This window comes from Podarcis pityusensis, assembly GCF_964106645.2.
Source record: "Podarcis pityusensis genome assembly, chromosome: 1".
Taxonomy (NCBI): domain Eukaryota; kingdom Metazoa; phylum Chordata; class Lepidosauria; order Squamata; family Lacertidae; genus Podarcis; species Podarcis pityusensis.
Genome location: NC_138028.1, coordinates 33,492,719 through 33,516,363, shown reverse-complemented (window position 1 = coordinate 33,516,363; position 23,645 = coordinate 33,492,719). Strand labels below are relative to the sequence as shown.

The 23,645-nt window shown below is 46.6% G+C and overlaps 1 protein-coding gene and 1 long non-coding RNA gene across 3 annotated transcripts; one reads left to right on the top strand and one right to left on the bottom strand.

Moving 5' to 3' along the window:
- Positions 1-9,135, bottom strand: NKX2-1 (NK2 homeobox 1). Of its 2 annotated transcripts, none has more exons than XM_081011143.1 (3): positions 9,128-9,135; positions 3,608-3,975; positions 1-2,222 (listed from the first exon to the last, which is right to left on the bottom strand). In XM_081011143.1, exons 2-3 carry the CDS (start codon positions 3,963-3,965, stop codon positions 1,519-1,521), a joined length of 1,062 nt encoding a protein of 353 aa, XP_080867269.1. In that variant the 5' UTR covers positions 3,966-3,975; positions 9,128-9,135; the 3' UTR covers positions 1-1,518. The 2 variants fall into 2 exon arrangements, with proteins under 2 accessions (XP_080867269.1, XP_080867268.1); XM_081011142.1 differs by lacking the exon at positions 9,128-9,135 and adding an exon at positions 4,802-4,898.
- Positions 3,973-17,296, top strand: LOC308479992. Its single transcript, XR_013987914.1, has 4 exons — positions 3,973-4,317; positions 5,371-6,454; positions 12,130-12,283; positions 13,515-17,296. It is a non-coding gene; the product is annotated as an uncharacterized lncRNA (long non-coding RNA).
- The last annotated feature ends 6,349 nt before the right edge of the window (positions 17,297-23,645 follow it).

Sequence of the window (23,645 nt, the reverse complement as noted above, 5' to 3'; positions counted from 1 at the left end):
CACAATAAACTATCGTTTTATTTTGATTATAAATAAGATGACTGTACTTTCCTTAAAATACAATTACATAGGAAACCTTTGTAGAAATGGTGTTTTTACAAGTTAATAAATCTGGACGCTCTTTACAAAGACTTGATATCCACCCCCCAACCCTGTTAGTACGCTCCTCGTTAGCTTCCTTTCCCTGCATTAACAGCGTCTTAAAAGCACCCTTTTGGGATTTCGATTAGTGGGTCTGCAAATATTGTCTTTCCTCTGCGAATGACGCCACTTGGATTTCCTTGTCTCCGTGCCTTGCTACTTATCTCGGGCAGGACTCCCTGTCCTCGTATTCTCTAGTTAATCGGGAATATAACATACGAATCGATCCTATATCTGTATGTGCTGATCAGTTTCCCCGAAACGTGGACCCGATCGTCCTTCCTGGGCCGCTTTCCCCGTTGAATTCTACGGGCCTTGGGAAGGAAGCTTACATTGCTCAAATTCGGCTCCCGAATTGCATTTTTTTCTTTTTCTTTTTCTTTTTGGAGGTGATAGGAAGGTTGGGGAAATAGCAAAGGGCAATAAGAAAGATAAGTGATCTTTATAATTTATTAGAAGCTCCTCAGGAAGTATATTTAAAGCCAAATATATCTACATAAGTTACAAGGGGCGGAGAGAGAGAAAGAAAGATAAACGTGCGCCAAATAATTTCACCGATCTGTGGACATCCTTTTTTTTTTAAAAAAAGTGGGTTTTCCTATTTTATTTTATTTTATTTTATTTTTTTAAAGTTTTGATTTGTTTGGTAGATCGTTGCTTGATATATTCCTTTTAATCAACAAAATAGTCAGGATACTAAAAACTATGGGTTTAGTCCAACGTTTTTGACAGCATTATACAGCTACAGGTTCACATCGAACATAAGGGGGAAGGGGAAGCTAAGCCGTGATAGCACCCGCGTTTCCATCCACCGTCTGGGCTGAAGGCCAGCGAAGGTTCTCCGTCTGTGCATTGTTTTTGAAGAGTGTGTGTTTGTGGGGGAGGAGGGGGGGACGCTAAAGTTTTTTGGGGCGGTGAGGGAGGGGAGAAAACACCCACCCTTCGCCCCGAGGTTTTTTTGTTTTTTTTGTTTTTCTTATCTGTACATACAAGCGTCCACTGGAGATCCACCTCACGCTGCGGGCACACGGTCCATCGTGGGTCTCAGGGGCCACCAAACTCCTCCAGAAAAACGCTCCGGGGCCTTCAGCAACACGGCAGCCATTTCACAACTTAAGAAGTCTGCTTCTGGTCCTCTCGTCTGTCCCAAGGACACAACACCCCACCCCACAGTTCTGATATTTTCTTTTTAAAAACAAAAAAACAAAACAAAAGCAGAAAAAAGGAGAAGAAGGGAGGAAGTCAAAGGAGGAGGAGGAGGGTGCGTGTATTTGTGTGTGTTTCTGTGTGCGTGTGTGTGTGCGTGTGAAAAAGAAAAGGAAGGGGTCAGCCCGTCGGACAAGGACGAGGTGGTGGGCCCCGTCGGGGCGGCCCCTTTCACCAGGTCCTCCCATATAGCAAGGTGGAGCAAGACATGGCCGTCCCATAGTCCGAGCTGGACGAGTTCAGGTGGGACAGAGCCGACACCTGGCTCTGGAGGGACGAGGGGCTGCTTCCCGCGTGCTGGCCCAAGTCTGGCGACTGGCCGGCGCTGCTGGCTTGGTGGCTCTGGTGCTGTCCCAGGCTGGCGCCGTTGGAGGCCACGGTGATGGCGGTGGCGGCAGCCTGCTGCTGGTGGTGGCCCTGGAGCGCCGCCGCTGCCGTGGGCGTGTTGGAGCCCGCCTGACAGGGCTTGCCGTCCTTGACCAGGACCGGGACGGCCACCCGTCGGGGCGAGTGCTGCTGTTGCTGTTGCTGCTGCTGCTGGCAAGAGGCGCCGTCCTGCTGCATCTGCTGCTGCGCCGCCTTGTCCTTGGCCTGCCGCTTCATCTTGTAGCGGTGGTTCTGGAACCAGATCTTGACCTGCGTGGGCGTCAGGTGGATCATGCTGGCCAGGTGCTCCCGCTCGGGCGCCGACAGGTACTTCTGCTGCTTGAAGCGCCTCTCCAGCTCGTACACCTGCGCCTGCGAGAAGAGCACGCGGCGCTTCCGACGGGGCGTGCTCTGCAGCGGGGCCATGCTCTTGCTCACGTCGCCCAGAGAGCTCAGGCTGCCCATGCCACCCATGTTCATCCCCGACGATGGGCCCATGAAGCGGGAGACTGTGGGAGGGAGGGAGGGAGGGAGAAACAGCGGGGAAAGGAGCGTTAATCAGCGGAACCAAGCGCAAAGCCCAGGAGGAGAGACTTCGGCAGACCCGCGGGTAGAGGGCTCGGCCCGCGCGCCGGGAGGCCGAATCCGGTTATCGGGATCCAGATCCACAAAGGGGGGAAAAGGCCATGGTTGACATGTCCCTAGACATGATGATAATAATAATAACAACAATAATAAATACTAAACAATAATATCTGGTCAAATCCCCACAACACTAATACCAGTTTACATCGATACCGGTGAAAATGTCAACGCGCAAGATGCTGAAAAATCGGCAGAAATCCGTTTCTAAATCGGATTTGAAACGGATAAGGTATCTGGTGGCTTTGTAGAGTACGATCTCCACCCTGTAACCCGCCCCCCCCCCCGCCTAAAACAAGAACAAAAAAATATTCTCGTGGAGAAGTGACTAGAAACGGGCAGCGAGGAGAATTCAAATTTAGAAAAAGGGACATTTTGCGGGGGTGTACACTCCAGCGTTTTCATAGGTATCTGTCTATCTGTCTGTCTAACTACCTCACACATACATTCCTGCATACATTAAGAAAGGATAATCTAAGAACCATATACTCCACTTTTGCAACGCTGTTTACGCCTTGTAATTTGTCAAAAAAATAAATAATAGCCTGTCAAAAAATAATAAACGTTACTTCCCCTCCCTTTTCACATCCTTTATGGGTTATCTATTTCTCTCCGTTTATTAATTCCTTTAGACGTAGTCCAGAGCCTGCCTTCGTAGTTCTAAAGCAGATCCAATTCATTTCGCACCTGTTCAATTTTTATTTACACTTTAAAGGGCCACTGGAACCTCATCGTCTTCACGGACTCTCGCCTTAGGGTTTTATTTGAACAATTTGTTTGGCGTCCAAACATTTTATTATTTCCTATATCCAAGCGCGCTCCCCCACACGTTTTCTTTTCTTCTGGGCGCGCATTATTCTTTATTCGTAAGTCCCTTCCTGGTCTCAGCCACCCACATTTGTCCAATAAAACGCTTCTCCTCTCTTTGTGAATGCGCTTAGCCGCTGAGATTAATCATAAGGCGCAAGAGATGCCCCTGACTCCCTCCAGCCAAAGCCAGGAGCAGACCAGAGCCCAGGAGTCCAGGACAAGGTCAGAAACCGGTCGCAATTTTTGTTGTTGTTATTATTAATACACAAAAATTGGGGGAGTGGGCGGGGGGAGCAACATCCAGACCAGCTTCATGCCAAATGCTCCCCCTCGCGCGCATCCCCGCTCCAACTGCTGCCCCACACTCCCCCGTCTGCCTGGGACCGCGCCACGGGGAAAGGTGGAGAGAGAAGGAGAAGGGGGGAAAGCTCGGAGCACTTACTTGTGGAGAAGCGGGGGTCCGGATTCGCCCCGTACCAGCCGGTGGCGGAAGCGCTGTTCCTCATGGTGTCCTGGTAAGGTGGAAGGTCTCCCATGTTGCCATTGCAGTAGCCCCCCATGGCGGTGTGCGAGAGCTGAGGGACCCCGGCGGCTGTCATGTGGTAGGCAGCGGTGACCGTCCCGTTGTGGCCCATGGGGTGCTGCTGCATGGCCGGCTGCGCCACCTGCGACTGCCTGTAAGCTGCCAGAGGAGCGCCCAAGTTACTCCCCTCCATGGCCACTTTCTTGTAGCTTTCCTCCAAGGGGCTCAAGATGTCAGACACTGAGAAAGGAGTCGTATGCTTTGGGCTCATCGACATGATTCGGCGGCTGGGGGGAGAGGAGGGAAAAAAAGGGAAAGGGGAGGCAAAACTCTCTCTCACACACTCTCTCTCTCTCTCTCACTCACTCTCTCTCCCTTTTTTTTTTTTTTTTTTTTGCCAAATATTCTGGTGTGTTGCCTCCACGCCGATCTTGTTGGATGAACACGTAACCGAGTGGACCAAGTCCGCCTTAATTGGATTGAGTGGAGGCTCAGAGCTGCCTTTCGTTTGTTTTAGCCAGACGCCAGGTTTTAGGCTGCCACCAGAGGCGGGGCATAGGCACTAAAGCAACAAGACAATAGAACCCCACATCTTGCCCGAGATAATTAGCGTACATGCTGATGACAAGGTAAACACCTTTTAAGTCCCCCCCCCCCCTTTACTTCTCAGGCTTTCCCACCCGAACCACCTGCCCACTCAGCCTTTATTTTTTATTATTTTAAATATATATATATATATATATTTGTATATATCATAAGCCTTAAAAAAATTAAAAATGCAACGGTTGAAAGGGAAAGTCCTGTCTTCTCCCCTCCCCCGAATCAATCGGTTTATGGATTTATTGTTCGGGAGGGGTGCGAATCGAACCCTAAGGCTGGAGATGGGGCTCTAAAGAGGTTCCAATATGGAGAAAGGAGGATTGGGAGAGGCGCGCTGGGGGGGGGGAGCTTTATTCCTTCCCCCGCCCCGCCCGTGGGCGAGTTTCACAAAAAGGAAGCCCGTTCGGATCCTAAGCCCTCTTTACCCACTACCACCCAACTACCCACCCACCGCCCCACACGCTCCCCCCATCCACCCCCCACACCTCCTCCTCTTCCTCCTCCTCCTCCTACCTCAGTCTGAACGAGGAAGGTCAGGACTGAAGGACTGGATTTAGCCACCACCAAGCACCACCATCACCCGCCCCCGCCTCCCCTTCGTAAGCACCCGAGGAAGAAAAGAACAGTCTCTGTGTGAAATAGCACCGGGATGGAGCGTTCCTACATCGCCAAGTTGGCAGGAATCCGCTCTCTGGCCAGACATTGGACGGAGCCTCGAGAGAGGCGCGGAGGGTTGTCTAGAGCAAACTACTTGTGCCTTATCAGCGCTGCTTAGGAGGCATAAGCTATAGAGCCTATAGGAAGCTTATCTGTCCGAGGCTCCGAGCGCATCCCCTCCCCGCCCGCGCCGCCCGCGCCTCGCCAAATATATGTTCTCCGTACATGCAATCATCTGATCGTTTTGTCTAGCTCGTTACTCCGCAGGCAGATGGAAGCTGGAACTTTGGGGTGGGGGGGTGGGGGTGGGGGATGTTGCGCGGGGTGGGTGGGGGGATAGAAATGTGTGTAAAGCAATTGTATAAGGATGATGGGCTGCTGGAAAACACATTAAAGCTAAGAGCCCGTTTGTTATTTTCCAATAGGAACCGTGTCACGCACTCCTCCGGGCCACGTCTAAAGCTTAAAAGCAGCTTCTCGGGTTATTTATGAATCAGAGGCGCCAGGGATGGAAAAGACCTGTTAGGTCATCACCCTGCCAGTGGAGAATTGTGTCTTTCATTTCCTAATATTCCGCTCAGCCTAATTGCGGCCACCTCGGTGTCAAGAGAAATCGAGAGCTGCCTGGGGGACGGAGGCTTGAAGGCGGCTCCACCACGATCCACAAGCCGGTTAAGGCGCGCTGCTGGGGGGGGAGGGGGAAGGGAACCTCGAGGGGCACGATCCCACGCCCTGCTCAAGCGGGTGGAGGATTTCCCCGGTTGATTTTAATGGGCATGCGTGGGTGTGTCAGATCTGCCTCTTCATAATGGCTCCGTTCCAAAGAGGTCTGCTTAGGCGGCTCGTGGATCCAGGGGCGCGCGCCCTTGCTCCAAGCGATATTTAACACGCGCAAGTTCCGCAGGGAAGGAGGGAAGAATCCCATCGTTAGAAGGGAAGGCGAAAGGCGGTGGGCGGGCAAAGAAGAAAAGGAAAATAACGCAAAGTGGGGAGGGGAAACTCAGCCCCTTCCTCACCCAGGCCTAGAGCGTTGGCACCTAATTTAATAAAGCGATTCTTTCAAGCTGAAGGAAATAGCAAGGCAAGGGAGGGGGGCAATTAACCTGGTAGGGTTTTTGTTTTTTGTTTTTAAAAATAATAATAATAATAATAATAAGAGAGTCTCAAATAACAGTTAGGTCCTAACAGTTAAGTAATTGCCCCTGGTAAATATGTTGGCGTCTCTCGGCTGGGGTTGTGCTTTTAAAACAAATAAATAAATAAAGGCGAAAGTGCACTTGCAGCTACCCGGGGATAACTAAATATCTTTGTCTAAAGTGGCGGCGTAAATGGCCGGTCGCTTTGTCACTGGCTCGATATTAGTGCCTAAGGATCATTTCCCTTCAATTGGGAGCCTCTCGTTGAGGAGGCAAGAAAGCGCTTAGGAGAAAAGTAGGTGCCCACAGAGGAGACTTCCCAGCCTTCAAGTCGAAGCCTGCGCGGTGATTATACTTTGCCGCTCGGCAAGAGGTGAGCTTCTCCACGCCAATATAATTGCAGCAACTCCCCCCCCCCCAACCAGCCCCTCCGTTTCCCCCTCGACTTCTCCGGCGCCAAGTTACAGATAGCCGCCGCCTTAACGCTGCAGTCCCAAGCGCGCTCGGAAGTCGATGCCGTGGAAATGGATGGGACGGACCCACACCCCAAGCTGAGGCGTATAGGGCAGGGATGCTTTAGGCTAGGATCTGACGCGGCGCTTACGGTGGAAACAACTTTCACGTGTGTGAACCGCGTACAAATAACGCACCGCCCTAAATAGATTTCCTGGAAGGAAACCAAAGGGAACTTCGTTCCCAATAAGTTTTCTTCGCATCGGAGAGAGTATCTGTTTTTGGGTGTCGAGGAGTTTCTGGATTCGTGAGGAAAAGGGGAAACTTTAAAACTTAGAAATCTGGGCACTTCTGAGCCCTGTTTTGACGCAAATGCTGGGATGGGGAAAGGGGGCCGTTCTGCTCGCCTCTGAGTTAATGCGCCGTTTCTTTCTTTGGGGAAATCTATTCACCGAAGTGATTAAAATAATTTAGTTACTGGGGAATCGAAAGTTATTTTTCCCTTCCCAAATGTATTTTTTAGAAGTGATTGGTGATTTCATGACTGTTCGGCTAATAATTATAATGAGAATGCAAAACACATAGTAACACCAAAACTAGTTATAAGGTCATAAAACTGTATGCTAAAATACCGAGGAGTGAATTTCAATATATAAATTCATAAATTCAAGCTGTAGTACAAAGACTTTATAATATTTGGTTGTACTAACGACTGTTTTGATTTCTTGAAAATATATCATCTCAACTTTTTAATAAATACGTTATATAGATACAGGACTGGCATACTTATTGGGATAACGGCTTTTAGATTCCTCCCTCCCTCCTTTTCCTACTTTTATATACTCAATAACTTGATCGTTTTAAGCAACTGAACTCAGTTCACTCTACTCATCCAAATTGTTTACCATTTTATATATATTTAAAAATGTCTAGCAACAGCTCAAACCATTAGGATTGTTCGGTAAACATTTTAGGGTGCATTAGAGACAGAGGATACGCACACGCACATACTATATACTCACGCACAAATACACATTACTAGAAAATATGGATCTCGAAGGCTTCCTTACAATTAAACGAATCTGCCAACGTGTACTGCAAGGTAGTTCCTTCTTGAGCAGGGGAAGATGCCTCTGTTGTTTTGTGATATATACAATCAGCATGCACTGATATTATTTGTTTTCTCGTTTATTTCTTGTAAAGAGTATGGATTTCATCATCTTCTAAAGTCCACGCCCGCTCGACTCCAGTATTTTCTTGGGAGTGCTTCTTGGGGTGGAAAGGTGGATATTTCGTATGTGCTCCCCTTTAGGCGTGCCTTATTAAGTTTTTTTGTGTTTTTTTATGTGACCATTTTCTTGATGAGGAAGAGGGAATACCTTTCCATGGTGGGAAGTGGCTATTCCAGATAGGGTGGTTTGGCTATTCCAGATAGGGATGGTTTGATCATTCTATCTTCACGTGAGTGTCATGCGGGAATTTTGTCATAGAATTAAATGGGAATTTTGCAATGGAACTGAACAGGAGGTGGATCGCCCCCTGAGGGAAGATTTTCAATGATACACCCTGAGCCCCAAACCAGTTGAGCCGAGGCGTTTGAACCCAGGCCGATGTACGGGGCCCCGGTTATATTTCCACTCGGTTCCTGAGCAGCTTTACTTGGTATTGGAGTAGTTTCCCTTGATTTAAAACAAAACTGACCTCCAGCATCAGGGAACTTTGATTTTGCACCATCGATCATTTCCGCAGATCGATTCGTTACAATGTCCAAAATAAGGTCGACCGACTCCTTAGCAATTCCGTGGACTCGGATTGGACTACTCTGGAGTAAACGGGTGCCACTAACCTTTACTCCAGAGTAGCCCTGGTAAAATTTATTTGACCTATGGGGATTGAGCGGAGAGCGGCTCCGTCTTAATTTTAGCCCTCATTAGCATTTGGAAAGCCCGGCGTGTCTTTACAGCCTGCCCCTTAAAACCGAATTAAGTTCCGCTAAAGTGAATCGGGTTTACTTCCCGAAGTACCAGGCGCTGTCGCAGGCAAGCCCTTTCACGCTCCTCCGGATCGTCTATCTGCTTTCCCACAGCTAATCAATCCGATTTAAGCTCTCCTCCTCGAACTGGCGAGGAAAGTTTCCTTTGGAAATCTCCCTTTCCAGCTAAATTTGGAGGGAGCCTGCCTTTGCAGAAACCACCGACGCCTTCCTTCTCGGTGCTCACTGCTACTAGCCTAATCACACCGTATCCTTTCACCTGGCTGAATTAACACCAATCAGGCAATAAAAAGAAGAAACGGAATGAAAAAGTAAAGAGAAAAGGAGGAGAGAAATGCAATGCATTTGGCCTGCTTAAAGGATTTCCCCCTCGGCTCATGCCCTTCAGACGAGTCACTGTCTCCCAAAACCAACCCCCTCACCTCCGGGTGTCTACGAAATGCTTTTGATTTACTGTCCGACGGCTTCAATAGTTTGACCCCACAGAATCCGACTGATAACTCTCCACGTTGGGTGGAAGGGGGCGGGTGGGGAGGAGAAGAGGGGAGGACTTTCTTACTCAAACGGTGCCAACCTCAACGCGGACGGTGCCCCCCGAACCTGCAGCGTCTTCCAGGCTCCTCCACACCAGATGGCGGGGACTCAGAGGAGTCGTTTCTCGAAAGGAGCTCACCGGGGCTCTCCGGAGAGAGCTCACCTCCCACCTCCCACCCCCACCCCCACGACTCCCCTTGCCGCCCTTCAGTGTAGCTGCCAAGCGCTTTCCAAGTGAATGGAGAAAACTGGCCATTAAAAGCGGGGGCGGAGAGGGGCTGCTTTAAATGGGCAAGCTCCGACTAAATTGTAAATTGTGGATTCTACTGACAAGGCCGTTTGGGGGCTGCCGCGTGAAGGACCCCTGAAGGGAGTAGCCACAATGACCAGGAGGAGTGGATTTAAAAGTGGTATTTTTGGGAGGAATGGAGGCGTTTCTCTGAGCTAGGAAGGAAGGAAGATAAATAAGGAGAGAAAATCTTTAATAAAACAAGGTATCTCTTAGAAGTCGCAACGCAGTAAGTTGGCTTTAATTTTTTCCCGGCCGCACCCGAAATAGAAACAGGACCAAGGTCCTGCTGTTCAGCAGGCCTCAATGAGGCGCTTAATTCAGACGCCCGACAGATGATTTCTTGGCTAGAGGTCAACCCCTCCTTAGGAAACTTTCCTTCCAAAGTGAGTGTGCTTAAGATGGCGTTCTTCGCTGTGAATGCTAGAGACGCTCTTGCTTAAATTAAGCACCCGCTTAGGCACTTAATGAATAACGCCCTTAAACCAGAGTGGTCTCGCCTAACGTCTTCCCAAGACATTTATTTCCTTTCAGCTGGGAGGGTTCAGGAACACTTTATCAATTCTCCCCGATTGTGCAGAGGCTGGATTTCAGGAAGCGCCCCCCCCCGCGCGCGCCCCCTCCGCCTTTCCAACAGGTTTCTTCACAAAGCAAGGCAACATTGTTGGACTTCGGCTGAGGAGCAGCCACCACATTTAAACACACGGAGGTTGGACTTCACCCATCCTTTCAGGCTTCCCCCCTTTCAGGCTTCCCCCCGAAGGGTGGATGTCAGTCTCAGTTAGATGATTCCTAGACTCTGGACAATCTGAAGCCTGCCTCCATCTTTTAATGCTGAACTCTGTGTGTTTCCAGACGTTATTCCAAAATGACCCAATACTGCCTTCAGGGACCCTGCTGTTCAGTCTGCTGAATGGGGCCCTAGGCTTCTGGCCGGAAGTTCTGCCCTGACAGTTCCCTGAGCGAGAACGAATTCCGAGTCTGAGCTCTTTTTGGAACCACTCTTTCAAATAAGGGGGCTGGGGAAGCGGGTTTAAGTGGAAGAGTCCTGACCAAATTGCAACCTGAGGATTCTATTGAGGCTGCAGTCTTAATGACCGCTGGCGGGAGTAGCCACAATGGACTGAGCTGGATTATTGTGGAATGAGTGCCACCCTCACTTTCCCAAAAGATCTGTGGCTTAGCATTGATTTCGGAAGAAGCGGGCTTTGTTTGACCTCAACTGATAGTCTCTTCCACTGAAAATCCATGTGATTGCTTCCACATATGTTTATAGGGGTCTTGGTCTTCCCCCTGTTACATTCAGGTTTCGATATGATTTGCCTCATTCGAGGTACCTGGAACCGGAAGTGGAGAAAGCGTTTCTCTAGTTCTCATACGTTTCTCTGGTGCAGTGGCGTAGTTTGGCAAATTTAGACTCTGCTCTTTAATGGTGTTGTTTTATTATCTCGATGGTTAAGTTAACGGCAATTACTTCACTTAATGGTATTATCGCCACCTGCTATTTTTATGGGTACAACTTCACTTGCTTCAAAATGTGGTAAACGGATTGTGGGTTTGGGGAGCGAGGGTCTTCCTGCTTGTTCACTTATTCTTTTGAGTGGGCTGCTGGGTTTTTGCCCGGCCCAGTTTTGCCCTAAATCTGCTGCTGGTCCGGTTGTGAAATCCACATACCTGATACCCTTGTGCTCAAGTAGAGATTCTGAGTTTGTCCTCCATGAGTAAACTTTTCAGATAGAACTGAACTCCCCACTTCTGGAATTTGGGACAGTCCCAATAAAGAAATGGGCTGCACTTGAGAGAATTAAAGTCGGAATCAAGGCTGCAGCGCCATAACATTTCACTTCAGAACGCCTTCGTGGAAAATATGTCCGCATTGAACGGAAGACTATAGGAAGAAGAACCCTGATGACTCATATCCAAGGTCTATCTTGTCCAGCATCGTGTTCTCACGGTACCCAGATCAATGCCTATGAGAAGCTCACAAGGAAGGGCGTGAGCGCAATAGCAGCTGTTCCCCAGCAGCTAACACTCTGAGGCACCTCACCTTGGATACTGGAGGTGGTGCACAGCTATCCTGATGGGACCTCTTCCTTCTAAGTAAACTTTTAAAGATTGTAATGTCATTAAGGTTACTGTGGCAAGAACTTTCAAACGCACCTGCGTCCTGCTTCTATGGCATCTTGTATAAATTCATCAGGACTGTCATCGTGGGCCAGTAGGCTGTTCTGTTTGGATTGTTCGTCTTTGGATATAAGCAACCTAAGTAACCAGGAGCTGCATATTATGTTGAAACCAAAAGGATGGTCTGAGCTTTCTGAAGGTAATGAAAGACACATTCAGCAGGCTCTTCTTATTGTGTTCTCATACATCTAATTAATACATAGTTAACGCTCCAGAAAGCAGCATGCTTCGGTAGCTCTCCCTTGCTAGTTCTCAGTCTGGGCTGAAGTAACACAGCCCAGGAACAGGTGTATCACCTCACCTGTTTATGCGAACTTCAGCTCAGAGCGTCTCTGTACCCATACCACTGCTTCACCCATCCAATGAAATAGGCTGCTGCCGCCTGCAGTAGCTCGTTTCATGGCTAAAGAATCAGGCAATACCAAAGCCAGAAAATGAAGAGAAAAGAAGAGGGAGAGGGAGAGTTTTTAAAGCATAAAAATGCATTGTAGACAAGCTTGTTCTGGATTCCGGAAGGATGTAGTTAATTGCGAAAAAAATTATTTATAATAAAGCAGATATATTAATTTTGGCGTCCATCTTCGTACACCCACAGTGCTATACCAATGGCAGTTCCTGCATTTTACGAAGTGGGCTGCAGTCCGCAGAAGCTTCAGTCTCAATGCACCTGTTGGATGCCAGAAGAAGGCTTTAAAAAGAAGAAAGGAAAAAGATGGCGGGGAGGCTACTCCGTAAGAATGAAGGCACAAGTAAGTCCGCCTTGAAGCTCTTGGGGGTGGTGAACGCTCCATCCGGCGAAGCAGGATGCTTTATGGTCAATACAACCCTCCCCCACAGTTGCGTTCAAAATAAGTCACTTTATTATTTCATTATTATTATTTATTAAATTTCTATACCGCCCTCCACCCGAGGATCACAGAGCGCTTTACAATGTAAAAAACACAAAAATGCATACCATAATAACAAACAAAAACAGTACCCCCCACAGGAATTTAAAAGATCATAGATGGTTTAATTAGACAAAGGCCTGGAAGAAGAGAAATGTTTTCGCCTGGAGTTTAAAGTAGGACCTTTTCGGAAAGTTAACAGCTAAAACTCTCCCCGGCGAGATAGTGAAATCGTCAGTGCGCACGCGCACACAAACAAAACACCGCCTTTCCTTGTCTGTCAGTCTCAGATATGACTAAATTCCAGAGGCACCAAATAGAAAACAATCGAAGGAAGCAGAGAAGAGGCTGAGATGCTGCTTGCTGCCGCGCCGCAGAAGGTTGGCCAAGAGCTCTCTCGGGCTAGGGACCTGCCCAGAAAGATTGAGGAAGAGCCGTCGTTCAGTGATGGGGCACATGAGTTGCATTCCAGGTCCCAGGTCCCAGGTCCCAGGTCCCATCCCCAGCATCTCCACATTCGGCTGGGACAGTCTCCTGTCACCTCCAGATGAGCTAGATGAGCCCATGATCTGACTGCATGCGGGGGATAGTTGGGTTGTCCTTGTTTTTATTTTTGCTGTGTATTTTGTGTTTTTATGTTGTGAACCGCCCTGAGATCTGTGGGTTTAGGGCGGTGTACAAATTGGGACGCGGTGGCGCTGTGGGTTAAACCACAGAGCCTAGGACTTACCGATCAGAAGGTCGGCAGTTCGAATCCCCGGGAAGGGGTGAGCTCCCGTTGCGCAGTCCCTGCTCCTGCCAACCTAGCAGTTCAAAAGCACGTCAAAGTGTAAGTAGATAAACAGGTACCGCTCTGGCGGGAAGGTAAACGGCGTTTCCGTGCGCTGCTCTGGTTCACCAGAAGCGGCTTAGTCATGCTGGCCACATGACCCGGAAGCTGTACTGGCTCCCTTGGCCAGTAAAGCGAGATGAGCGCCGCAACCCCAGAGTCGGCCACGACTGGACCTAATGGTCAGGGGTCCCTTTACCTTTACAAATTTAATAAATAATAATAATAATAATAATAATAATAATAATAATAATAATTTTCCAGGGTCTCTCAGGAAACATGCGCTTCCAGCAAGCACTGTCTCCGTGAGCAAAAGTCAGCCACCAAAACAAAGCAAGAAAAACCCAACAGGACCACTGGGAAACAGCCTTTTCCTGCAGAATACCACCAGCTACTTAACAGAGCCAGCACTGTGTAGTGGTTAGAATGCCAGACTAGGCCCTGGGAAACCTGGGTTCAAATCTCCCCCCTCGACGGTGAAATTCACGGGATGTCCATGGACCAGTCACTGTCCCTGAGCCTAACCAACCTCATAGGGTTGTGTAGGGATCAAATGAGGAGTAGAAGAACCATATACACAACTTTGAGCTCGGAGAAAAATGTGAGATATAAATGCAATAAATACACTATATGGCATTGAAGTCAGTGGCTGCTTCCCCGGGGTGAACAGTCAAAAAGTGGTTGTGAATACTTTCCTTGGGAATGGGTCTAATTGGGTTTATGGGCTGTAGTTCTAAAGATAGCAAAGTCTCGCTGGTCAGATTTTAGTACTGGGTTCCTGTTTCGTTTAGGGGCTGATTCACACATTCATTGCACATCCACGTGATTTCTCTGTACGTGATACCGGAGAGGAATACAGCCTCTTCATGCTGCTGCAAAAAAGAGAATGGAACCGAATATGGAACCGAAAGGGCTAATATAGATATATATTATCCGTATCTGTGGATTAAAGCCCACTTCACCAGATGCGTGGGGCACATACGTACATATGCAGGACTAGAGAGGAAATAATTCACTGGGGCATGGCATGCAAGAGTTAGAGAGGTCTGTTAGGTCTCTATGCAAAGCTCAAACGAATACAAGGTGAGCGACTCTTCCGCGCTGCAGTTCATTAACTGTAGCTGTGCACTTGCTGGGGAGCGCAATGTGTGACCCCACACTAGCTCCACTGACAGCCATTGTTTCAGGTCTGATGACCTGCCACCTGAGCTCTAGTGATGAAGCAGTAACATCGGGGCGTCAGTCGCAGTCAATAAGTTATGGGGCGCCATATGTGTGAAGGAGACCGTGACACAGTGACTAGTGAAGGAGACCATGACACTGAGGCACCGTGCGGTCCTCGTGCTCCAGTTGCCTTCCTGGCATCGCCTTCTCCTTCGGAAATAGGTGACTAGCGTTGCCTCTGGACGACTCGCGGGCAAGTGCCCAGCAGGCAGGGCTTTCAAAGGACTACGAGCTCAAGTCCTTCAGGCTCGGAGGCCCTTCTCTTGTTCCTTCCATCTACCCTTTCTTCCAGACCCACCAAGGCTTCACCTTGCGTCTCCACCCCATCCCGTGGAACTTTATCCGGGAAGTATGGAGCAACTCACTGGCGAAGTGGTCAAAGCACTCTGCACTTGGCCAGTCACTTTGGCAACATTTCATATCACTCAGAGTAGGGACTCTTTCAAAGTAAGTTTCTTGACTGAGCTCTGGGCACAAATTGATCGAAGGAACAATGGGGCGCAGTTCTTTACAACTAGTCCCCCACTTCTTTGGTTTCCAACTGCTTTGCCTGCTCACCAGCCCCTCAGCTTCTCTCTGTCCCTTTCCTGCTCCAGATAGATCTATAGCTACCCTACCCTTCCTCAATGGTCCATTCCTGGCATTCTTTCCTACCTGGCATTCTACAGAGAGGCAGGCTTAAGAAGGAGCTGCAAAGGGGTGTCTGGCGCTTGTGCCGCCAGATCCCAAGATTTACTGACCCTTTCCAGTCTCATTTCGCCTCAGATATACCAGATCTTTGTCTCAAACACAGAAGATCCCAATGGTCCTCTTTTAAAGCGGCGGGTTTGGACTGGATCCTGTTATCTTCAGTTCCTTTTCCCTCTTCCTGCAAACTTCCGCGCGCTTTACAATATGTAAAGCACCGATTTCTTCTTCAGTGTATAAGTTTATCATTCGGATGTCGGATTACATGGAAACAAACTGGAGAAGAGGAGGTCTTTCTGCTACTTCTGCCCGATGCCTATTTCAGACAGCAGAGTAGCAAGGCTCCTGCCTAAGTTGCCGACGGCCTTTCCCCCTAAATGGCTCCAGCGCGTTTGGAACACAGCTAGACTACCGACGATAACTGGATGCATATTCCAGACAGACCATTCTGTGGAGAACCTGTGATCCTCCGGATACTGCTGGACTCCAGCACCCATCGTCCCTAACCAGCATGACCAATGGTCAGGGATAATGACGCTGTAGTCCAGTAACATTTGGAGAACCACAGGTTCCCCACCCCTGGAAGTGTCTGTTCCAGCTTACTGTGGGCGAGCGTTCCGCAGACAACAGTGCGTGGTTTTTAAGAACCTGCTACTAGTTTATTTCGCAGTTTATACTCACCTCCTCGATTAATCTACAACAGGCTTAAAAGTAATAAAATACAATATTCCTTCCTTTATCTTCTGCGTAGGTGTTGGCATCTATTCAGTATGTGTTGGGTGTGTAGGCAGGCTGAATTAAATCTGAAAGCCCCAGATAATCTGCAGACTACGACCACTTTCCAGCAGCTCCACAGGACTGTAAGACTCAGCACCTTGAAATTAGTCACCCTGATAGCCTAGTAAATACTATGAGACTAAGGGGTTGGTGCTCAGAAGATTCCATTAAAAGAGGTAGTTGTAGGACGGGGGAGTGACTCAGTTTTTACCCTGATTTAAATGTCATGGTTCCTCCTCTTCTCCCAACTTGGAGATTGTCCTGTAGTGAATCTACAGCACACTCTTTGTTTAAGACGATCAATCCCTGAGTTCATGGACTGGGAGCCATGGCAGCTTGACAGGACTGACGTCTTAGCAAGGAAGGTCTAAATATTTCTGCAGCTACGATCTCTCCAGGAAACCCGCCTTCCTAATACGAAAATTATTCTACTGGCCTAATTTAGAGGGTTGTGATCAGGTTTCCTGGGATAATGTAGCCGTTTCCAGAGAGGTAGTTATTTTAGATTGTTTCAACAAAAAACAAGGAGTCTTGTGACACCTCAAAGACGAACACAATTCCCTACTTAAAATTTATCTGCTACATTTCCATCTCAGCTTTCCTCCAAGGAGTCTAAGGCGACATACATGGTTCTCCTCCACCTGTTTATCCTCACAACAGCCCTGTGAGGTAGGTTAGGTTGAGGGACGGTGACTAGCTTAAGGTCACCCAATTAGCTTCACGTCTGAGTGGACATCTGAACCGTGGTCTCTCAGGTCCTCGTCTGACACTCTAACCATTACACTGCATTGGCTTTTGTATACTGTACATGCGATCCTCAGTTCTCAAGTGCGTGGGTGTAAAAGGGGCGGGGCGAGTAAATGGCAATAGGATACCAAAGTAGCCTGTGATAATTCAGAGTGTATGTAAGCATGCTTCTAAGTTCTCGTTGAATTGCATCCCTTTGGTTTTTAACTCCAACCTTTTGCATTTCTTTCCTCCCCACCCACGTATGTGCTTGTGACAACTGAGGATCACACTCCACGTGTGGGGAGTTTCTAACGCAGTGTTTCCCAAACTTGGGTCGCCAACCCAGTTGGACTATAACTCCCATCATCCCTGATCACTGGTCCTGCTAGCTAGGGATGATGGGAGTTGTGGTCCAACAACGGCTGGAGACCCTCTAAACCCCAAACAACCCGCTTCGGTCTACCCCCGGCGTTCTCTGCCCACCTATATCAGAAACCAACAGTTTCAAGGCTACGTGTTAATTTCTCTTGGTTCTGTCTTTGCTTTGTGGAAACGAACGCGTCCCTCCTCGTCTGAAAACCCAAAACAGACAATCCAACATACAAACAAACCGCCTCCCGCATCAATTACCACGCAATTCTTTTTTTTAAAATCAAATAAATTATGGAATGATTTATGGAGGAATTTGGTTGTTCTTATTTATTCGTTTCTACCCACAACAGAAGCGTGATCCCTGCCTTGAAGGCGACGGAGGAGAGGCAAGGACCCACCAGCTGCTCAGTTGCCTTGTCCGTTGGTCACTTGGAGTCACTCAGCAAAGGGGGGGCGGAATCCCTGTTAAATATATCAGTGGCGTGCTCGGTCGACCCTGGGGAGTGGTGGTATTGGTAGTGGGAGGACGAGAAGCTGTGCTGTGGGTGTGTTGGGGTGTCGGTGTCGGTGTGCGCGTAATTCACTGATGGAGCAAAAACTATAAGTCCCAGTTCACTTTTACTTGCCCATGCTAAGCGTGACCCGTGGAACAAGAACCCAAGACATTTAGTGGAGAAGGGAAATCCTGCAATTTGCCATTGAGTCGTTAAACTCAGAAGACGCCTTTTCTATTTAAGTGGCATCGAGGCGCCCTGTGGGTAGCAAAGGTTATTGCTAACTCCGGGGACTCGCGCTTCTTCCTTAAGGCGCGTTCGCTTTGGCTTGAGGCGATCTGCAGTAGCCTCTACCGGGCGCTGCGAGAACTGCAAGCCGGGAGCGCCGGAGAGAAGCCGAGCGTCGATCCCCCGTCAATCAAAGAATAACTACGGAGCGGTCGCATCTTCCAGCACCGCTTCTGGGTAACTGTCGTTGCTTTCGAACTCAGTTCCTTCAGTGCTACCGCGCCACTGCCCGCCTGACGCTTCTTGGCAGCTCTGATTTTTCCTTCCGGATCAATGCAGACCTTTTCCCATGGCACTCTTCGCTTAATTCAGCAGCAATTTAAATATTCGTAAAAGTCTGGTGCTTAAATTCGAAAATAAATAAAAGAAACGCGGGGTCTCGGGTCTCACAACTGCATGTGTCCTCTCCCGTGGATGTGGATATTCTTCTCGCTAATCCTACCTCCAGAGTTTCTTTCTCGTAAGGTTCAGTGGCAAGAGGTAAAAACTCTGCAGACTGTGCTTTTATAGATAGTATTACACAGGCAGGCAACCTCTGCCCACATTCCTTACTCCGTGCTAGGGCAAGATCACACTTCCCCTCTCCTTCTCCCAGTAGTTATTTCTCCCCTCTCCCTGAAAACCGTGTCTCTTCCTAGCCTATTCCCAGGATCAATGGTAAATATGGACAAAGAATAAAGAATATGTATCCTGGTGAGAGCGGTTAGGAGCAAATTATCTGAGTGTGATGGCTGGTATATAGGGAAGCACTGCCCTGCTTCAGCTCGGGCTCCAGGTTCACAGGCGGTTTTAGGGTAGCTGCAGGGGGCGACACAACAGTGCTGTAGGATGGAGTTGGAGAGGTGGTGGGCCGGCGAATTTTAGCATTGCACAGGGTGCCACTGAAATTTGAGAGCCCAAATCCATCACTGCCCGGGTATTCCCACAGGTCTTTCGCAGTCACCACCAGTGGGGATTGATGCAGCCACTAAGACAATTTAATAGCTGTTAGGCCTCCAGAGATATTTACTTTCTAATACTTTCCTATACATAGCAGTGATGACCACCCAGTGGCAGCTTGATGAGGAAGATTCCTATGATGGTTTTGAAAGTATCCAGGCATGGCCTGTACCCTCTGATTTCCCCTCCAGCAGTTTCCTGTCTCCTCTCCCCCAGGAAAAACCTTTTTTTAAAAAAAGAAAATATCCAAGCATCTAAGGGAATTTTATTCTCTGAGGGTTTATCATGCCACCTTTCATTCTTCAGAACAGTTAAATACTTGTTGCACTGAGCAACCCCATGAATATCTAATTATTTTCCTTTAAAAAAACAACAATAATGAAAGGTTAAAAAGATACTGCTTGTCTCTTGTTTTCTTAAGCAAACTACATAAACCTCTGTCTTCAAAACCAACTAAAACTCTTGAGGCATCTTAAACACTAACAAATTTATTATAGCACAAGTGTTTGTGGACTCAAGGCCATTTCAACAGATGCAAGTCAAGGGGACTTGAGTCCATTAACGCTTGTACCATAATGAATTTGTACTTCTGAAGGTGCCACAGGGTTTAAAAAAAAAATAAAACTATTTTTTTTCCCTTCATATACACCTCTGGAAATTTATATGACCAGGCTCAGTTGTCTCCTTCGTCATGTTGTCTGCTGTTCATATGTTAGTGATGGCTTAGGTCTAGGCATAAAATCACCAAGGTGTATAGTGTGTGCGTGCATGTGCATTTAGAACTGCATTCTAACAAATTCACATGCTTTCCTTCAATTCCATGTTATTCTCTTATCATCCTACAAAAAACTCTTGGATGTCAAATCATTATTAATTTTATGGTTGTTGCTGCTGCTGCTGCTATTTATTTATTTAATAAAAATTACACACCGCTTCATTGTAAAAAAAGAAATAAATCTCAAAGCAGTTTACTAAAGATAAAAAGAGTAGAAAAACTCACAACCATACTTTTAAAACATACAAACTACAGCTGTCATCGCTGCTACCTCCAGAGGAGGTAAACACAGGAACATGGGAAGCTACCCTATATCAATATATCCCCATAGCTACAAACCTTTCCATAAGAAAGTAACTAAGAAAAAAGTTTTAAAATAAAAGAAAAAAGCCACCAAAATATAAGCAATAAAACGAATGTAACATTAATGAATGACTGATAAAATGATGAATGCACTTATAAAATAGAAGTGAACAGACAAATGAAAAATTTAAAACACTTCAGTGTTTTAAGTCCGCCATACACAGCAATAAAATTCAGAGTTGTATTATATAAACCATGTAAAACACATTTCTTCTTCTTCTACTCTGGCGATCACTCGTGGCCGAGTAAGATTGTCTTCCATAAACACAGTTTTAACAGTGTTGAAGCAATGATTCTTTAACATCAACTTTGTTGGACTGGTCTAGTTGTTCAGATCAGTGGCGTAGCGTGGGGGGTGCAGGGGGTGCCGGCCACACCGGGCGCAACATCTGGGGGTTAGGGTTAGGGGGTGCAAATCCACAGGTTAGGGGGCGCAAATTACTTGCCTTGCCCCGGGTGCTGACAACCCACGCTATGCCACTGGTTCAGATGCCTGATTATTGTCTTCCATAGCAACTACAGCGGTACCTCTGGTTACGTACTTAATTCGCTCTGGAGGTCCTTTCTTAACCTGAAACTGTTCTTAACCTGAGGTACCACTTTAGCTAATGGGGCCTCCTGCTGCCACCACTGCGCGATTTCTGTTCTCATCCTGAAGCAAAGTTCTTAACCCAAGGTACTATTTCTGGGTTAGTGGAGCCTGTAAGCTGAAGCATCTGTAACCCGAGGTACCACTGTACTCTATTCCGAACTTTAAAATGGAAAGTGTAATGCTGGTGGTCAACAAAAGAGGTTTGAAGACTCTCTCAAGGCAAATCTTTAAAAAAAAAAAAGTAGTATAAAACACATTACATATTATCTGTCACACTTATTTTCCTCGGAGTAAATGCAGGGCTTTTATTTCCACCAGAACTTACCGGAACTCAGTTCTGGCACCTCTCAGGTGGGCACCATTGCCATTCTAAGAGAACAAAGGAAGTGTCTATGGTGAGTTCCTTTTCTAGAAAAATAGCACTGGTATATATGCCATAACAAAACATCCCTCAGCAATAAGTGGTACAGTAAGGGGGAATCTGACTAGATGACCCTTCCAACTCTACAATGTCTATGACTCTTGCAGGTAGATGGATTTTTCACCGTTTGCACAAGCAAACCTTGCTGATTGAGTGGACATAGTAACTGAAGGCATCAGTCTGGAACCTGTCTATGACCTCCAAGAACTGAATCCAGGCCTGTTGTCAAATACTGCATGCCAGTCTTTCTCCAGGGGGTCAGGTACATGCATAAATTTATCAGTACAGTATGCCTTATGAGTGCCCTCAGATTTCTGTACCCTGATAAATGGAAGGCAAGAGTCTGTGAAGATGAAGCAGCTCACGGGACACTGAAAACAGGGCACACTGTTGGTGCTGGAAGGATTCTTTGAAACCGGAGTGGTGGGGATGGGGTTTGATAACTATGGGTTTTCACATTTTTGTCTGTTCTCATTCTGGTTTTTCGTCTCAAACATTTCCATAAAAGCACTTAAGTGTTTCAAAATATTTTGTTTCCATTCCGATTATTTCACTTTGCTTCAGTTCCAAGTTAGCAGGACCGGATTTTAACACACAGGATTCTTAGGTATCTTAACATGCCAAAAACAGTGGAAATTATTTCCCTTTGATAAGGAATGTCCTGCTGTGACTTCCTCACCATATCTATTGATACAATATTTTTGCTTTGCCTACTGTTAGTTACATACATTAAAACTGCTTCAGCTATTCACTATTTTGACTGCATGCTAGTGTAATTGTTTTATGGTGTACAAATTGTATGGTTTTACTATGCATTAACTGCATTTTTAGTGACTTTGAAGATCGATATTGTTTTTGGACTGGTTTCTTATGGTATTAATATACTATAATATTTATCTCGGGGCAGCTTTGTTGTTAACTGAGATAAATTCTTATTGTTGAAGTGAATGTTTATGAATGCATTTCTATAGAATTAACAGATCCATTGTATTATTGAAATATTGAATCTGGGTTTTTCCTTACTTGTTTTGTATTTTGATGTATTGTTATAATTATTATCATACAGATATGTTGTATTAATTAGGGGGAGGGTTATTTTGTTTATGTGTCTGCTTTTGACAACCAATTTTCTGCAGGAATGAAAAGCTGGTTATAAGCAATAATAGCTGACATGTGTCTTAATCTTTTTTTTAGTTTACTATTGATTGTCTGAAGATTTTTTTAATGCCTGTTTTTGAGCTGTTTTTATTGATAATTCTAGTGGCTTAAAAAACTGCTTAGAGGTTCTATTATAACCAAGTGATATATAACTTTTGTAAAATAAAATAAGCCAAATGATAGAGAATTCTGAAGAGCATAAAGACATTGTTTCTTATCTTCTCACTATGCAGAGTTGGTCAGTGGAACATTACTGGGGATGCTGTTTTCATTTTCATGAATCACATCACTTCATTAGCTTTAAAAACTTAATTTCATGGTTTGGGGAGAAGATATTTATTCTGAGGAGACCAAATTGGGGGCACAGTCACACCATATATTTAAAGCACAACCAGCATACATTTAAAGCACATGACCTTCCCCTCAAAATTCTGGGAACTGAAGTTGATTAAGGTTGCTAGGAATTGTAGCTCTGTGGGAGGGAAACAACAGTTTCTTATGACCTTTCTTTCTTAAGTTTGCTTTCTGGGCATATTCTGTGGACTCTAGAGGTGAAACAAAACCTTACAAATTCCAAACCTGACCACCTGTTATGAGTAAAGGGGGCATAATTAAACCAGAAATGAAGAGAACATATTTTCTTCCAAAACGGGAGCCAGACACCTGCACGCTTTCCCTTCAGATCAGCTTTTGTCTGGCCTGATACTTACTCCTGTCTAATCCTGACGTCGAGAGAGTTTGGCCTTGAGAGACACACTCAAAAGCAGACTGGGTGTGGATCAATAAGACCTCAGTCATAAGTACCTGAGTGTTGAACTTTGGACCGAGCTAGGTGTTTGTCTGATTGCCAGAATGGTGGTGGGTTCATGGGCTTTTGTGGCAGTCAATACTATGTATGTCTATTTGTCCTTGAATTCTGATACAGTAAATGTTTTTCTACTAAGTTTCAGAGTTCTCCAACATTACAGAGCTTTCTCGGTCATTGGAACAGTCATTCAAAAGAACACAAGATAAAGCTCCTAACCAGCAAACTTTCTGCTTTTCATGTGTGCACATGGGGTCTGTTTGTTTTATTAAGTGTTACATACTGTACACAAAAGAGAAGAGAATAAAACATGGCAACTGTTGCCATAGCAATTGGCAACAGATGCCAAAATCTTGCTACCGGAAGTTGTTAATAGGACAGGTGATTTTAAAAAAAATGACTCACTGCTGTTATTTAAGTAGAAGGCTAACATTTTACCCCTTGTTTCCACTGACTATGAAGCAATAAGCAAATCTGGGATAGATGTGAGGAGAGGAAGCTAGCAAAGGCAGAAATGTACCTCATGTTCCATCTCCTGAAAAAGAAATTGCCAACTTTTTAAGGCCCATGAGCACATTTGGATTTTGAGTGAGGGCTGCAGGCACCATCCCTTCTGGTCATTTTTCTCTTCTCTCTCCCCCCCCCTTTCCTCAAATCAACTCCCACCCCAAAGAAACAGAACGCATGCACACACACTTCACTTTTCTAAGGGTAAGATTTGTATACAATAGAATTAATATGAGCCTTAAAAAGTACATAGAGCTGAAAAAT